At 37.1% G+C, this 17,556-nt stretch overlaps 2 protein-coding genes across 7 annotated transcripts in view; one reads left to right on the top strand and one right to left on the bottom strand.

Annotated features, from left to right (window-relative positions):
* Positions 1 to 314: 314 nt before the first annotated feature.
* On the bottom strand, positions 315 to 8,763 carry LOC125670784 (heterogeneous nuclear ribonucleoprotein L-like). Of its 5 annotated transcripts, none has more exons than XM_048906152.2 (3): positions 8,631 to 8,763; positions 2,688 to 2,850; positions 315 to 2,428 (listed from the first exon to the last, which is right to left on the bottom strand). In XM_048906152.2, exons 2-3 carry the CDS (start codon positions 2,721 to 2,723, stop codon positions 758 to 760), a joined length of 1,707 nt encoding a protein of 568 aa, XP_048762109.1. In that variant the 5' UTR covers positions 2,724 to 2,850; positions 8,631 to 8,763; the 3' UTR covers positions 315 to 757. The 5 variants fall into 5 exon arrangements, with proteins under 5 accessions (XP_048762109.1, XP_048762110.1, XP_056017180.1 ...); XM_048906153.2 differs by lacking the exon at positions 8,631 to 8,763 and adding an exon at positions 8,155 to 8,474; XM_056161205.1 differs by lacking the exon at positions 8,631 to 8,763 and adding an exon at positions 5,293 to 5,566 and having other exon boundaries at positions 2,688 to 3,407.
* Positions 8,764 to 10,044: 1,281 nt separating this feature from the next.
* LOC125670313 (BUB3-interacting and GLEBS motif-containing protein ZNF207-like) overlaps positions 10,045 to 17,556 on the top strand; it is an 11,185-nt gene continuing 3,673 nt past the window's right edge. The window contains exons 1-6 of one of the 2 annotated variants that reach the window (XM_048905407.2): positions 10,045 to 10,173; positions 13,645 to 13,771; positions 13,961 to 14,096; positions 16,035 to 16,277; positions 16,490 to 16,508; positions 17,516 to 17,556. The exon at positions 17,516 to 17,556 is cut by the window's right edge and continues 89 nt beyond it. In XM_048905407.2, coding sequence (XP_048761364.1) covers positions 10,133 to 10,173; positions 13,645 to 13,771; positions 13,961 to 14,096; positions 16,035 to 16,277; positions 16,490 to 16,508; positions 17,516 to 17,556 — 607 coding nt within the window. In that variant the 5' untranslated portion in view covers positions 10,045 to 10,132. Of the gene's footprint in view, positions 10,198 to 12,667; positions 13,772 to 13,960; positions 14,097 to 16,034; positions 16,278 to 16,489; positions 16,509 to 17,515 lie in introns of both variants that reach the window. The other variant, XM_056161206.1, reaches the window with a different exon arrangement.

Below are 17,556 nucleotides of genomic sequence, written 5' to 3' on the forward strand. Positions count from 1 at the left end.
CCATCTGATCGGTCATGGTTCGAGCAAATTTAAATCTTTGAAGAGAATTCCCTTACTGCTGGTTGGAAAGATTTCATAAACATCCACTCCAACTTTTCAATTGACGTTATCTCCCCTGTACAATGCAACACGGTCCTTCATTTGAATCCAAGGACAATTTGTGACAAGTTTCACTGATCCTAGAGATGAATTTTTAAAAAAGTGAAATGCAGACAGAAAGCTAACAGACAAATTTTGACCATAAAATAATCCTTGAGCCACCAGTTCAGGTGATGAGGTTAAAATGTATTAAATCCTCAGTGAAAAGAGACGAATTACACATCTGTACATTTTATTCCAGTTCTATTATTAAAAACAAGTCTCTAAAAAAATAATCCAACACATCATCAAAGAAAAAAAATGCAGGTAAAAAAACCCCACATTTTTTAAATCAATGTTCCTTCTTAAAAAAGTTAATCTCTTAAAATTTTTGTTTCTAAAGTCATTAATGATAAATTTTGATTCCTGTTCACTCCGAACTGAAACATTTAGCGATAGTTACAGACATAATTATGTATACAAACACTATACAGAGGAATGCAAAACCCATTATTTCACGTTCACAAATGAAACATTTACACCAAAGTTTCACAACACAGGTGAGAACTAATTTCTTGACATGTACACAAAATGAATTTGAATTATGCAAGTTTGACCGATTGTTAGGTGCACAATTTCATGTTTGTTTATACAGTATGAATCCTAAAAAGCCTGTCCTCTATCGTCCTCCAATAGGACTACCCGAGAAACAGAGTTTCATCACGTATGGACTTTTTCCAGAGGGATTTGGAATTGAAGCGTGGTTGGCCAATGCCAGGGCATTTACAGCTTCCTCGATGTCTTTGAATTGAACCAGTCCAGATGAACTTCGTGCGCTGGTGGCTGGAAACTGTTTAACTTTCTGGGGACATTCAGCTCCCACGTTGGTGAAGACTTCCTCTAAAACTTTTTCTGACATTTCAGGAGGAACATTAAAGTAATGTAGAACCTTTGTGGGAGCCATGATTCTGTTTTTGCTGGCCTGCTCAGGATTTGCGTATCTGTTGTTCCTGCTCCCCATGAAGTCCTTGAAGGATGGAGACCCATCAGGCAATTCGTAAGGATTCGGAACATCTTGTAAAAATGCCTGTTTGGAAACGGCCAGTGTTAACTTGCTGCCAAACAAAGTGACATGGCTGAGATTTTGTATGCTCCTCTCCACAGCTAGCGAGTCTCCCATCTGCACCATGGCTGATCCTTCCTTACTCTTCAGAAACTTGACTCTAGCAACATTTCCATACAAACAGAAAATGTTAAATAGTTTGTCACAGTTAATGTGATCCGGATTCAAACCATACACCATGACAACTGCCCCCTGAATCATGGACCCCGGATGTGGCCCACCCTGGTCTTGATACCCGTGAGGCGGCATCGGTCGGCCATATCCTCCTTCTTCATGCATTGGTGGTCCAGGTTTCCTCCCAAATCCTTCCTGCCCATAGCTTGCCTGCCTCTGAGGCATTGCTCCATAGCCCTGATTGAACCCATCGCCTTGTTCATACATTCCCCCACCATAGCCCCCTCCTTGGTATCCTTGGTAACTCTGATTTGGGCCCGCTTCCCTTCCATATCCTCCAAATCCTGCCTGACCCCCTGGACCTGGTCTTCTGTTGTAAGGAGCATTACCACCACCAGGCTCTGGCAGAAGTGGCATATTTCTGGGAGGTGCAGCTTCGCTGTTCAAGTTTGGATTTGAGTAATCCCAGCTGTTCTGGTCATTTTTAAACACATTGAGTTTGTCTGTTTTTGCATACTCTATTTTCAGTGTATTACAGTCTGAGTAAATGTCAGCACCATTTAAAGCTTGCTTTGCTCGTTTGGCAGACTCTACATTATCAAATTCAACCATGCTCTGCATGCCACTCTTCCTAAAGATAACGATTCGCACCACTTGTCCGTAAGGACTACAGATTGTGTGCATGATGTCGACTGTGACGGGGTACTGAGGATTTAAGATGGTGAACAACAGGATGTGATTTGTTGGTCTGTTGTCGTCTTTTGGACCGGGCCTTTGAATGTGCTGACTGGTGGAGTAATTGAAATATGCTGGCTGACCGGCCACAAAAATTTGGTTCTCATTTGAGTAATTAACACAATTAGTGGCTCCCGAGATATCCTCAAACTCAATCAGAGCCTGGTGTTTCTTTGGCATGAGCACAACGAAGCTGACACTTCCGAACTGCTGGACGGCTCTTGTGAGGTCCCGTTCCATGATGTTGTCATAGAGACCTCGGACATGGACCACGGGTGACGGGGAGGGCTTGATGGGATCCTCGCTGGATTTGTCCATTTTCATGCGTTTGGAAGCATGGTCTTCATATCCTGTTGCCATGGCTTCACACTTAACAATCTACAATAGAACAAGTCGCAAGTTATTCTACAGCACCTTTTAAATATGTCAGTACATGTATAACTTTTCCACAGAACAAGTCTCAAGTTATTCTACAGCATATTAATACGTCAGTATAACTTTTCAACAGAACCAGTCTCAAGTTATTCTACAGCACCTTAATATGTCAGTATAACTTTTCATCTAGATGAAAGAAATTTGAAGGTATTATAGAAATAAAGGCATGTCAGGGAAATGTGCATCTATGGAAGGTACGTACACTTTGTGGTTTGACGAGAGCTCCAATACTGAACATAAATCAGAAGTGATGCATGTTAATACTGATGACTCCATCTTTTAAACTTTTCGAACCAAATCTTTCAACTTTTACCGTGGTCAAACATCAATCAAAAAAGCTTCCTTGAGCTTTTAGCACAGACAAGCTAATAAAAACAATAAAATATCAATAGAAAGGGAGCTTTATCAACTGGCTATCCATGGAAAAGGTAAGGCAGAACCTGTACTACAGATGTTACAAGATGTAAAGGGCATTGTATGTAATACACGATCTAACATACCTCGCCAGTAATACACTTGGCAGTGTCCATATGGCCTTAAAAAATTATTTCTGCTTTTGTGTTGATTTTTTTTTTTAGTTTTTGGATAGATAGGTAGGTTGGCATTTTTCTTTTTTTTACCCTTCTTTTTTTTCTCCTACACTTTTTTTTAATACCAAAGAATAATGGGACATAAAATCTTTATGTTTGTGAATTGTGTAATAAAAAGAGGCCAATGGGCCTTTAAAGTCACCTAAGTATAATGTGCCAACCTGTATTCATATATCATGGTTAGTCATTTGGTTGCAGTTTTTTCATAATTCGTCAAAGATTGGGAAGAAGTGATGCTTTGATAAATACTGAGACACAGTCCTATATAAACAAGAGGCCCATGGGACACATCGCTCACATAAGTCACCTTGGCTAATATTTAAAGATTTTTCCTATAGGCCTTTCCAAAAACGTGAGTTATCTCTCTTTGTATTCTTACATTTAGTGTGAATATGACAACTTCCGGGTAGTAACACACTCAGACTGCGCATATATTATAAGAGTTATATATTAGTATGGGTGCTGCTTAAAATCGAAAACAGTTGAAATCATTTGTACGAGAGTAAGAAAATGTTAATGGAAACAAAAACGAATTTCTTGATCGAGTCGGGTCTGATTTTTCGAGTTGGGGGGGGGGGGGGGGGTTGGGGTTAAAAATTAAATTGGAAATCACGCAGACATTCATTTGTTTACAAATATGTCTCCAATAACGACTGACATAATTATTTTGTATGAAATCAGAACAGAACTTCTAATTCTCAAGAAATGATGACAACTCATCAACTCAAAGCTCGGGTTTTTACAAGGATCGACACGTGCAAAGATCTTGCATAACATGCCCCCCCCCCTTTCCAAAAAAAAAAAATCAATAAGGAAATCAACGTTCTCATTGTTTTATCAGGGCTAAAATTATTCCACCACTACCAATCGACTCTTTCAAAAATAAACCAGATTGCAATGTTTGGGTAACTTTCTCCAAAATACCTGGATGTGTTCATTCTGTGTGCAAATCATTTGTACACTGCAGCATGACGCTGGAAGTGTTAATATCAACTGATATGTTTAAAATGCAGAAAAATAGGTAATCAAAAATATTTTTTTAAAAATTAATTGTGTTCAATATTGCTCGATTGATATAAATCATTTTTCATAGACCTGTGTGATCCCCCCCCCCCCCCCCGGGGGGGGGGGGGGGGGGTTGCCATATTCTCAAATGTACTCTCTGGGGGAAGGTAAGTATAACCCCCAATAGAATGCTTTTGACGTCTCTGCATCTTCCCTCTTTTATTCATTTTAGCCCCCTTGAAATGTACTTGATTATGTATAGGCACGTATCGTGTCATAACAGAAATTGCAATGACAAGATTTAGACCCCCTCCCCCTTTTTGCCACAAATTTACAAAATAATTTGAGTAAAATTCCAAATGTGTAAATGTCAGTTTAAAGATTGTTTGTGACGACGAATTTCTTTATGGTTATAATACTTGTATTTGAAACTATAAAATTAGTGGGCAGACAGCTGAAAATCTGTCAGTGGCCTCTCACTTACAAGTACAGGCTGGGATAAATTTTACTCGCCAATCAAAGAGATGGACATTTTCAAAATCCAGAGGTATCAGTTCGACATACCTATACTACATCGTGGCAGAACTTTTATCGCTGAATGTACTACATTGATATTGAACAAGTAACTTCTGATATTTTATTATAAAGCTGACTGTATTAAAACACGGGCTAAAGATCCTGAGGAAATGTAGGCAATATATGATATATGCTAATTTCAGTCATAAAACACGTGAAATCCTGGAAAATGGGGGTGGGTGGGGGGTGGGGGTGTTGTTAGTTACTGTAAATATCAAAATGTATTTATAACCGATGAGCTGTATAGCTTAAGGAAATAAAAAATCTGAATCTAAATAATCTAACTGCGTCTCGGGACAGCCCCGCCGTAGGAAATTACATCACTTTAATGATAGAACATTCTATCGGGGAGGAGGGTGTCATCCTCTACTTACAACATTAATTTTCTATTATTTTTACATGCAAATTTGGTTATTTTCACGTGTATGAAGTAAACTTATACATTGGGATTTTTTTATTAACGTTAACATATTTGTTGGCGTGATTGCTGTGAAATTATACAGCAATATCTTTGCGGCCTTCTGCACTGTTGATAATGACGCTTCTCGAATATACTACCCGGAAGTCTTAAACTACTGCTAAGCAAGCGCACTACGTTCCGGATCAAGGAAAGATAACTCATGTTTTCGGATTGGCCTATATATTCGCATGTAACACTTTGATCCCTATTGTGGCCCCAACCTACTCCCAGGGGCCATGATTTTTACAAAATTGAATCTGCACTATGTCAGGAAGCTTTCATGTAAATTTCAGCTCTTCTGACCCAGTGGTTCTTGAGAAGATTTTAAAATGACCCCACCCTATTTTTGTGATTATCTCCCTATTGAACAAACTTGAAAGCCCTTCATCCAAGGATGCTTTTGACAGAGTTTGGTTGGAATTCGCCCAGTGGTTCTGGAGAATAAGTTAAAAATGTGGAAAGATTACAGACGGACAAGCGACGGACAACACTTGAACAGGCAATCAGATAAGCTCACCTGAGCTTTCAGCTAGTAAAATCGGGATCAGGCTACCAAACATTCTTGACTCGCATGCCCTATGGGCCAGTAACATATTTCATTTCCGGCAGGGATTATAATCTCCCTACTAAAATATAAAGAATGTGCAATATACCTGGTAGGAAATTGGGGAAACAACCCGTTCTTACACAGACAGAGAAAGTTGGCACTAAGAAGAAGTGTGAAGAAACAAAGCAAAAAAGGAAATGTTAGCATGCTTGGCAGGAGAACTAGCCCTCTTTTGAATACAATGATGATCTCATATTTTGTATCTGGTGCAGAAAGGAAAACATTGCAAATTGTAAGCTCATGTTCGGCTCGAATAATTATAGAATTGATTCTGTAAGAGAACACAAAAATAGTACATGGTGTAACCACTAAGTAACTTTGCGCCAAAGTAATAACCACAAGTGACCGCCTCAGACGTTCAGAATATGTGACTGAGCATTGGTCCAGAGATGGGGTAATCGTAATCAGTAATTGATTACAATCGATTACATTTTTTTAAGTAATCGTAATTGATTACATTTGTTTTTAAAGCAAAGTAATCGTAATCAATTACTTTGGCAAAGTAATCGTAATTTATGATTACAATAATGATTACAATGATTACTTTATATTTATATTAAAATAATTATTTAATAGATAACAGTTAGAGCTTATGTATGTTATGTGTGCCATCATAAGATTTATCCATATCTATATGATATTATATATAATCATGATTACTTTTCACAGTAATCGTAATTGTAATCAATTACTTTCAAAATATGTGTAATCGTAATCATAGATTTTCAAAGTAATCGTAATCGTAATCAATTACATTTACAATGTAATCGCCCCATCTCTGCATTGGTCAGTAACCCTTGTTTTTAACTCTATTGGGATGAGAGTGATTAATATGAAAAAACAGAAGAATCACATTGTCTAAGCGGTTTGAAGATTATGACAAGTGCTCTAGACAAATTGCTCAGTGTATGATGCGTATATCTTTTATGATGCGTATATCTTTAAATGTCGATGCTATTTTAAAAATCTGCATAGGTGAATTTTATTAGGATCGATTTTTAAATTAAAAATTTCCCCAACAATATAACTAGAGTGTCTTTTTTCTTTATTTCCCAAATATTGCAAGAATGTCAAAACAAAATGATATACGTCCAACTTAGCCAGGGCTGTCACTGTCCTTTCTGGTACAAAGTCTGGGTCCCATTAGAATGGGAAAATTAATCATGTTTTGGGTCCAATTAGGAAATTTTACTTTTCGGGCTGTGTCAAAATGTGCAAGAAGTTATAAGTAAAAACGAAACTAACATGATTTAATTTCATTGTAACAGTTTGTGAAATTGGGAATTTCTAGAGAAGTAAATTGGGAATTTTGGGGGTTTTTACCAATTAGGAAGGGACTCGTTTATTGGACCCAATTCTAGAGATTGACGGCCCTGTTAGCAAAAATGATTTTGAAGTGAAGGTCAACAAACAACGTGTAAATGATTACGCAGTTGAAGTATTTTCAAGGCACAAAGCGTGGCATAAAATCAAAAGGTGTCAAACAAACAAAAGAATCAGAACAAGAAACGCAAGCTATATATATGAAAAAGAAGAAAACGCAAATTCATGCCACACTGGCAGAATGGACGAGTATGGTTGAAGTTCGAAGGGAGAAAAATGTGGTGTGTTCCCTGATTTGGTCATGTCTATGTCAAATGCAATTGGTCTATGCCGCCTCAAAAAGACATGGACCTATTGTCTATGCCATTTAAAAAGTTAAATTCTCAGACTATGTGACGTTCAGACAGGACAAAAATTCTTACCATGATAGAGGGCGAAGCCCTCTCACGGCCCGAAGGGCCGTGAGAGCGGAGCTCTCCCTATAGGTAACACGTATATACATGTTTAAAAGGAAAATATGGGAAAATAATGAAAAATTAAACCATACCTATGGAACTTGAAAAGTTTGGTACCAATGGCGTCGATTCGAATATTACCGCGTGGACATGTATTCTTCCATTTTGAATCTCGTCTACCCTAGTTCACGTCGTTCTGAGATGTTACATAAAATCCGTAAAAACCTGTAAATCTTATTTCCTTAATCATATATAATCACTCCACGATTAACGCCATGTTTTTTGATTTGGTTCAAACGCTGTAAATTTGCTAAATAACGACGCTGAATATGACGTCACAATGTACTGTTTACATCGATTGCGTTATATTTCCCGCGTTCAATATATAGGCGGATCAAATGTCCAAAATTGGGATGCTTTGATACAGCTCCGTCCGCGTGCTAACTTCGGGTTATTTTTGTCCTGTTTTGGATATAGATACTAATGCCAAAACTTTTTTGCTTCGCCCTCAAACACGGTCACGCCGTAAAACATATTAGTAATCTATGTACATGAGTGTATTCTTAGACTTAATAAATTGAGTGGGACCGCGAATGAAATACCCAGAGTGCACGTGTACCACCCTTGACATTGCCTGTAGTTTTCTTTGAAACCTTTTAATCAATTCAGTTAATGCAGTACGTCATAAAGATTAGTTGCAAAAAATGTGTTCAGGGTCCCACAGTAGTCACTAGTCAGTACAAGTAGCCGCCACCTCTGTGTGCCCTACTCTTTCATCTCGATGTACCCACGCTTACAATGCCGGGCGCAGCCATATTTAACAGAATGTTGGATTGTGGGTAACTCCCGGCTAAATCGGTTCAACTGAAGAGTCCGAAATTCATTGTATAGGCAGTATCACAACATGCACAATCATATTAATAGTGTCAAATTGTATTGATCATATCACAAAATTATCATTAACTTTTCTTTCTATACCCTGCTCAACAATACTCATGCAAGGTTGCGCGCCATTTCGCTTTGTAACGCTAAGCTATCTGAGTCAATGTGGAACAACCTTGCCCATGAAATAATTTATTCTTAAAATTGAAAGATTAAAAGGTTAATGAAATAATAGAAAAATGTATACCTCGTTTGAAAATATCCAAATACCGATTAATTGTTGTTAAAAGACCGAAAGAGCAACAACAGCGAACAAAACCTGCTTGAACGGTAAACTTCCGGTGGCATGGATTTTGCTTATTATCGCCCTTGCTTCAAAAACTATGGAACACACATTGGGATTAGATTTCACAATACTCTACATCACTTCATTTTAGGGTAAATGGGCATCGTATGTTTGTATGGTATACAAAACATATGTGAATTGAAGTACCCCCTTGTATACCATACAAACCCTGATCCATATAAATAATTAATTGAATATTCATTGGCAGAAAAGCAGAGAAATATTTTGGACATTCAAAAATTCTGAGTCCGATGTTCACATACTTTTTTTCAAAGTGAACAGAAATACTTTAATGAAAGGTGAAGATAACGTACAGTGATCAATCTCATAACTCCTATGATCAATACAAAATAGACAGCTGAGCAAACACGGACCACTAATAGGCCTACAACAGCAAAAAAGATGTTCGCATTTGATATTTGGAGTAATGTCATTTTTTTTAGGAAGTGTATTTTTGTTTTCTACAAGAATATTACGAAATTAAATAGAACAGAGGCCCATGGGCCAGATCACTCACCTGAGTCGCCTCGGTTCATATTTAAAGATTTTTCCAAGGTGTCAAGTCCCTATTTATATTCCTATATTTCCCTATAAACCTGAAGGTTCCTATATTTTCCCTATAATAACTTATAGCCCTATATATTAAAAAAAAAAAAAAAAAAAAAAATGATAGTCCTATTTTCAAAAATGATTAAAAAAAAAAAAAAAAAAAAAAAAAAAAAAAAAAAAAAAGATTAAAAAGTCGAAAACTAATCTCATACTGCGTGCACGTAGCCTCGGGTTATTCTCGGCTGAGCCTGATTTCGGCTTTGGACCGAAGGCCACCGAACCTCGGAGCAGTCCTTCATAATTCATGTCTGGAAATTTACTCTCATGCAGCTTTGGTCGGTTCTAGCAATTAATGTGCACTTAGGTGACACTGCTGTTCACTTCAAATAAGCATGAAAGGTCAACGATAAATCATAAAATGAAGAGTAACAATAAGAAAAGTCTCCGATCAGTAGTAGTTCTGATAACACATAAGCATGGAGCTCAGGTGGCCAAGCATTTCTTGTGACCAAAAATATAAAATGAATACATTTGAGAGAGAGAGAGGGGGGGGGGAGTTGGACTGACTTGACGGGTGCCTCCCCCCCCCCCCCCCCCCCCCTAACCCAACCCCCCCTCAGTCATGTTCCCGAAACACCTCCGCAATATAATTTTCCTAAGTTCTACAGATGATTGGAACCAGTTGTAAAACACTATACTATAGTTGTGGACAGTGTTAGTCTGCTGTGATAAATTTATTCCGGAAATTGCATGAACTAGGTTTTATCATCATCCAACTTCTTCCGGTGAGTTGTACAGGCCGGCCGCCATATTGACGAAAAGACATCGGAAGAAAGCACAGTAGCAGTAGTAAAATGGGAAGGAAAAAGAAGAAGCAGTTAAAGCCTTGGTGCTGGTATCCTTTACTTAAATGGGGATGGTACGTTTTGAGATTATATTTCCAGGAATCTAAGAAGGATTTTGATATCAATTGATGTTTTGCTCATAACCATAGCGGTAGCATTAAAACGTTATGCTGACGGTTCTATCGCTTGAGCAAGCGCATCTACATGCTTATTTTGTAATGTCCATACTTTGATCAGCAAATTAAATAATATGTTTTACGGTGTGACCGTGTTTGAGGGCGAAGCAAAAAAGTTTTGGCATTAGTATCTATATCCAAAACAGGACAAAAACAACCCGAAGTTAGCACGCGGACGGAGCTGTATCAAAGCATCCTAATTTTGGACATTTGATCCGCCTATATATTGAACGCGGGAAATATAACGCAAATTGATGTAAACAGTACATTGTGACGTCATATTCAGCGTCGTTATTTAGCAAATTTACAAACATAGCGTTTGAACCACAGCAAAAAACATGGCGTTAATCGTGGAGTGATTATATATGATTAAGAAAATAAGATTCACATGCTTTTACGGATTTTATGTGTAACATCTCAGAACGACGTGAACTAGGGTAGACGAGATTCAAAATGGAGGAATACATGTCCACGCGCTAATATTCGAATCGACGCCATTGGTACCAAACTTTTCAAGTTCCATAGGTATGGTTTAATTTTTCTTTATTTTCCTATATTTTCCTTTTAAACATGTATATATGTGTTACCTATAGGGAGAGCTCCGCTCTCACGGCCCTTCGGGCCGTGAGAGGGCTTCGCCCTCTAATAATATGATTACGGTGTGACCGTTGGGGCGAGCGCAGCATATCTGAATACATTTTCAAAGAATTTATATTGAAAACAAGGAAAACTGATCTGGTTCACTGTCAATACGTAGGATTACTGTCTTGATCTTCTCGCCAATGTAGGAACCAGTTTAGCGGGAAATGCAACGAGCGTGTTGTGACGTAGCCTGGTAATTGTGACGTGACTGTTTACATTTCTTTAGACAATATTTTAAAAAGAAAAAGAAAGGGGGAAGAATATGATTGTCATCCTTTCCTTTCAAATAAGAAAGGTTTGTAATACTTCAAAGATTTTTTTTAATTATTATTTTACGAATCGAACCATCCGCCATTTTGTACGAGGGACTTCTGGGATTGGCGTCAAAAAAAAATTCTTGTTAGAGGTTGAGATTTAGCTCGGATTATTTCCCGCGCTCTAGTCATTAGAGCTCGCAGTACGAGCCAACGCTCCGCGCTGGCTCGCTGCGCTCGCTAATATGAATTAATATCAATAATTCGTTTTACAGCGTGACCGTGTTTGAGGGCGAAGCAAACAAATTTGGCATTAGCATCTATATCCAAAACAGGACAAAAAAACAACCCGAAGTTAGCACGAGGACAGAGCTTTATCAAAGCATCTTAATTTTGGACATTTGATCCGCCTATATATTGAACGTGGGAAATATAACGCAATTGATGTAATAAGTACATTGTGATGTCATATTCAGCATCGTTATTTAGCAAATTTACAAACATAGCGTTTGAACCACAACAAAAAACATGGCATTAATCGTGGAGTGATTATATATGATTAAGAAAATAAGATTTACATGCTTTTACGGATTTTATGTAACATCTCAGAACGACGTGAACTAGGGTAGACCAGATTCAAAATGGAAGAATACGTGTCCACACGCTAGTATTTCAATCGACGCCATTGGTACCAAAATTTTCAAGTTCCATAGGTATGGTTTAAGTTTTCATTATTTTCCTATATTGTCCTTTAAACATGTATATACATATGTTACCTATAGGGAGAGCTCCGCTCTCACGGCCCTTTGGGCCGTGAGAGGGCTTCGCCCTCTATAACAATCCCCTTGTAGCACTGGCATATTTCAGTTTAGGAACTCTCATATATAGTAAGATGTAAAACAATTTGTTTACATGTGGGAGTGGGATAAATATCCATCACTGCAGAAGTGAATGTGCCCAGCAGGGGTTGAAATTAGCGAGAAATATTTGCAAATTGCGAGTACATTTGAAAAATAGTGAGTAAAAATGGTGGGCACGCAAAAATCTTAGCGAATGGTGATTTACAAACCATGATTGTATCGTATTCGTTTTATATGGTGATGCGCTGTTCGCTTTTCTTTAACTTGCACTCAGAATCATACAAAAGCTTACATGAATGACCGATTTCAACAACCGTTTCTATCCGGATTTTTCTTTTATGATTTGTTTAAGAAACTCGGCGTCAAACAAATGCTTTAGAGGTCGGACATCGCATTATGATGAAAAATATAGACATGTGCCATGAGTCCTGTTTACTTATAGGGGTGAATAAATTCCAAGTATGAGGTTTTTGTTATTCATTTATCTAAAAAGAAATCAGAGTCTATGTTTTACCAAGTCTTCCAGTAGTAAATTTTATCAGAATGTCCTGTATATCTACATTAAATAAGATTTATTCTCATACTATTAGTCATATTAAGGTTGTTTTGTAGTGATGACACGAGTGCACTGCTCATCACGTAGACGATTATCAAAAAAGTCATGGGACTCGTGATCATGCTGCTTATAAACCATGGGTCCAGGATTCGCTTTGAAAAATCACTAGTGACACCCCTGATGTGGTGTGAAATTGGAAGACTTTGGATCTAGATAGGTCTGCGGTAAACAGGTTATAGATTAGAGGTGCGATGGTCAAGAGACCTAAACATTGCACCATATGACTTACGTAATTTAGTGTCTTGTCCAAACGATGCCTGTAGACCCACTAGGCTCAGTAATGATGGAGAAAATAATTGATTTAAAAAAAGGATGAAAAAAGAGCACTGCTTCATTATTTTTATTTTAGCTTGTAGGTTTTCATTTTAGTCTGTATTTTTTACCCACAGGCTAAAATTAGCCTGTGGTAGAAAAAGTTAATTTCGACCCCTGAGTTATGACATTGTTTTTATGCTTTCACTTTAGTATTAAACTTTTCTTTTGATAGTATTTTGTATTTCCAACATTTACATATTTAAAGAGAAGCCGCTTTTAATACATTTGTCATCTTCCTCACTGACTCTAGGTCCACTCCGTCCCACTTAGGCATTCAAAGTTCCACTAAATGCACCTCCTACACAGAAGAGCTCTTACTTTGAAACTGGCATATTGGGACTATAGACTAACATGTAGCATTTCACAACTGTAGTTGTTTAGTCATGTATATAAAGAATACATGCTTTCTTTTCAATCCTGAGTGTTAGTCTTATGTTGCTTGAGCTCTGTTCTAATTCATCCCTATGTTCTGAAGTCTTGCATGCCTTCAGATTCCATGTTTCGTGGAGTTTTTTTGGTCGTGCCCCATTTCTTACCCCTAACAGGTTAAAAATAGGACTTCCCTTGTATATAAAGAGCGAGTCTAATCCATTCCTTTTATTTTCTGTAGAATAATTATAAAAAATGCTTGTGATTTTATTCCTTAACAAACAAATAGGTATTGTAATAGAGAATTTGATGATGAAAAAATTCTCATCCAGCATCAGAAGGCCAAGCATTTCAAATGTCATATTTGTCACAAAAAGCTTTACACAGGACCTGGTCTGTCTATTCACTGCATGCAGGTAAGATTTTCACATGGGAGAATCTCTCTCTCTCCCCCTCTCTCTCTCTCTCTCTCTCTCTCTCTCTCTCTCTCTCTCTCTCTCTCTCTCTCGGTAATACTTGTGATGAAATTTTTAATTTGCTGATAATGTATTTCATGTGGATTCAATATGTAGATTTTGTAATAAATGTTTTAACATTTGTTTAAGGTTCATAAAGAAAAAATAGATAAAGTGCCAAATTCACTGCCAGGAAGAAATAATTGTGAAATAGAAATTTATGGAATGGAGGGAATTCCAGAGGAGGATGTAAAAGCACACGAGAAACAGAAGCAGGGAAGTGATGGTGAGGCATTACACAAAACATAACTCTGTACAGCTAAGATGGACTCAGTAGAGCCACGTTAGTTTTGTTATCAGTAGGTATACAGACTCAGTAGAGTCATGTTAGTTTTGTTATCAGTAGGTATACAGACTCTCAGTAGAGACACGTTAGTTTTGTTATCAGTAGGTATACAGACTCAGTAGAGTCATGTTAGTTTTGTTATTAGTAGGTATACAGACTCAGTAGAGACACGTTAGTTTTGTTATCAGTAGGTATACAGTCTCTCAGTAGAGACACGTTAGTTTTGTTATCAGTAGGTATACAGACTCAGTAGAGTCATGTTAGTTTTGTTATTAGTAGGTATACAGACTCAGTAGAGTCATGTTAGTTTTGTTATCAGTAGGTATACAGACTCAGTAGAGACACGTTAGTTTTGTTATTAGTAGGTATACAGACTCAGTAGAGTCATGTTAGTTTTGTTATTAGTAGGTATACAGACTCAGTAGAGACACGTTAGTTTTGTTATCAGTAGGTATACAGACTCAGTAGAGACATGTTAGTTTTGTTATTAGTAGGTATACAGACTCAGTAGAGACACGTCAGTTTTGTTATCAGTAGGTATACAGACTCAGTAGAGACACGTCAGTTTTGTTATCAGTAGGTATACAGACTCAGTAGAGACACGTTAGTTTTGTTATCAGTAGGTATACAGTCTCTCAGTAGAGTCATGTTAGTTTTGTTATTAGTAGGTATACAGACTCAGTAGAGACACGTTAGTTTTGTTATTAGTAGGTATACAGACTCAGTACAGACACGTTAGTTTTGTTATCAGTAGGTATACAGACTCAGTAGAGTCATGTTAGTTTTGTTATTAGTAGGTATACAGACTCAGTAGAGACACGTTAGTTTTGTTATCAGTAGGTATACAGACTCAGTAGAGACACGTTAGTTTTGTTATCAGTAGGTATACAGTCTCTCAGTAGAGTCATGTTAGTTTTGTTATTAGTAGGTATACAGACTCAGTAGAGACACGTTAGTTTTGTTATTAGTAGGTATACAGACTCAGTAGAGACACGTTAGTTTTGTTATCAGTAGGTATACAGACTCTCAGTAGAGACATTTTAGTTTTGTTATTAGTAGGTATACAGTCTCTCAGTAGAGTCATGTTAGTTTTGTTATCAGTAGGTATACAGACTCAGTAGAGACACGTTAGTTTTATTATTAGTAGGTATACAGACTCAGTAGAGACACGTTAGTTTTGTTATCAGTAGGTATACAGACTCTCAGTAGAGACATTTTAGTTTTGTTATCAGTAGGTATACAGACTCAGTAGAGACACGTTAGTTTTGTTATCAGTAGGTATACAGACTCAGTAGAGTCATGTTAGTTTTGTTATTAGTAGGTATACAGACTCAGTAGAGACACGTTAGTTTTGTTATCATTAGGTATACAGACTCAGTAGAGACATGTTAGTTTTGTTATCAGTAGGTATACAGACTCAGTAGAGTCATGTTAGTTTTGTTATCAGTAGGTATACAGACTCAGTAGAGACACGTTAGTTTTGTTATCAGTAGGTATACAGACTCAGTAGAGTCATGTTAGTTTTGTTATCAGTAGATATACAGACTCAGTAGAGACATGTTAGTTTTGTTATCAGTAGGTATACAGACTCAGTAGAGCCACGTTAGTTTTATTATTAGTAGGTATACAGACTCAGTAGAGCCACGTTAGTTTTGTTATCAGTAGGTATACAGACTCAGTAGAGACACGTTAGTTTTGTTATCAGTAGGTATACAGACTCAGTAGAGACACGTTAGTTTTATTATTAGTAGGTATACAGACTCAGTAGAGTCATGTTAGTTTTATTATTAGTAGGTATACAGACTCAGTAGAGTCACATTAGTTTTGTTATTAGGTATGTATCTATAGTCCGTTTTTAATTGTGTCCTCCATCTTCAGAGCCCCCCACTAAGAAATTGAAGGAGGATACAGACAGTAATGATGGAATGGCTGGTCCCTCTGGCAGCCAGAACAGTCCGATGCCCCCACCGTATGGCATGAACAGAATGCCAATGCCTCCTGGTAATATGCCTTATGGCATGCCACCAATGCCCCCTATGGGACCTCCTGGTCCTATGGGGCCAGGTCCAATGATGGGACCTATGGGTCCCATGGGGCCAATGGGTCCTATGCCACCAATGGGTAAGTTGTTTGTACATGTTCTTTTAGCAAAGCAGTAGCTGGAATTTCAAGATGATAAAAATTTGCAATAAGCAAATATGGTTACTATGGTTACTAAACGGTATACTCTTTATTCAAAAGAAACATTGGTGAAAGTTTTATTATTATGAAGATTTTGCTATATCATGTACTTATCTGTAGTGTAACAATGCTGGGTTTTTTCTCTACTTCAGGGCCAATGGGACCGATGGGGTAAGCAGATATTTAGTTGTTCATGGTCAAGCTTTCATGTCAAACTGTTGAATCAAAGCATGCAGAAGTAAATAGTCATTATAGGATTAAACACTCTTTTTGTAGAATTTATCGATGTGTAAACTCTGGACATTTTACTCACAAACTGAATAAAAGTGCAAAGCACTTTTATGTTAAGTTTGTGAGTAAAATGTCCGGAGTTTACACATCGATAAATTCTTCAAAAAGAATGTTTGATTCTTATAATTCCAATTCATTCACTTTATTAACAATTGCAAAAATTTGAATAGTTTCCCCGCACTATGTTATTTGTTTTCAGGCGTGTATGAATACATTATTGATGTGTAAACTCTTGTTCAGCTTTATTTTTGTCCAATCAAAACAATTGTAATAAATAACTTTGAAATTATTCTCATTTGAATTGGCCAATAATTTTCATGAAGGTTGAAAATAATTAGTTTTTGAAGTGAGTGGGATTTGTTGTTTTAATATTACTGTGGGCATGAGGGTGGAAGGTGGAGTTAGGATTATCAAAAAAAAAATTACTGAAATATCATTAGATAAAGGACTATGTATAGTAATTGCTTCCTTTGGTAAAACTTCAAATATTTTTAAGTTTTAAAGACACACTACATAGTCTTTTATTTCGTTAAACATAAAGTTTCACATTATCTATATCTGATGTTGACAGTCATTAAGAGTATAATTGCCTCAATCACAGATGTGATATCATTTTGGATAAATTGAATATACATCCATCTGCGTTGTGTAACTCTTGTTACGTAGATAAATAAAACAAGTCATTTATTTCATCATTTATCACTGATAACGGATGTTGAATTTTGACAAGGAGAGAGGGTGGTGGTACTGAATTTAACTGAGTGAAAGTCTATGTTGGGCTTTACTTTTAAGAAGAAAAACCTATTTATAATTCATATTGGTATTGGAATTTGAGAGTGACTGTGAAGAGATTCAGTGATATGATTGTTTATCAATTCTTTATGCAGAATGCCTCCGATGCCTGGGATGCCCCCTCGACCTAACTTCA

Source organism: Ostrea edulis, chromosome 4, assembly GCF_947568905.1.
Source record: "Ostrea edulis chromosome 4, xbOstEdul1.1, whole genome shotgun sequence".
In the NCBI taxonomy this organism is placed as follows: domain Eukaryota; kingdom Metazoa; phylum Mollusca; class Bivalvia; order Ostreida; family Ostreidae; genus Ostrea; species Ostrea edulis.

Bases quoted from the DNA above. Each gene is read 5' to 3' on its own strand.
- LOC125670784 (XM_048906152.2), bottom strand. From the start codon at position 2,723: ATGTTCAGTATTGGAGCTCTCGTCAAACCACAAAGT. The intron at 2,429-2,687 runs GTACGTACCTTC...GTTCTATTGTAG, and splicing joins CTCTCGTCAAACCACAAAGT to ATTGTTAAGTGTGAAGCCAT.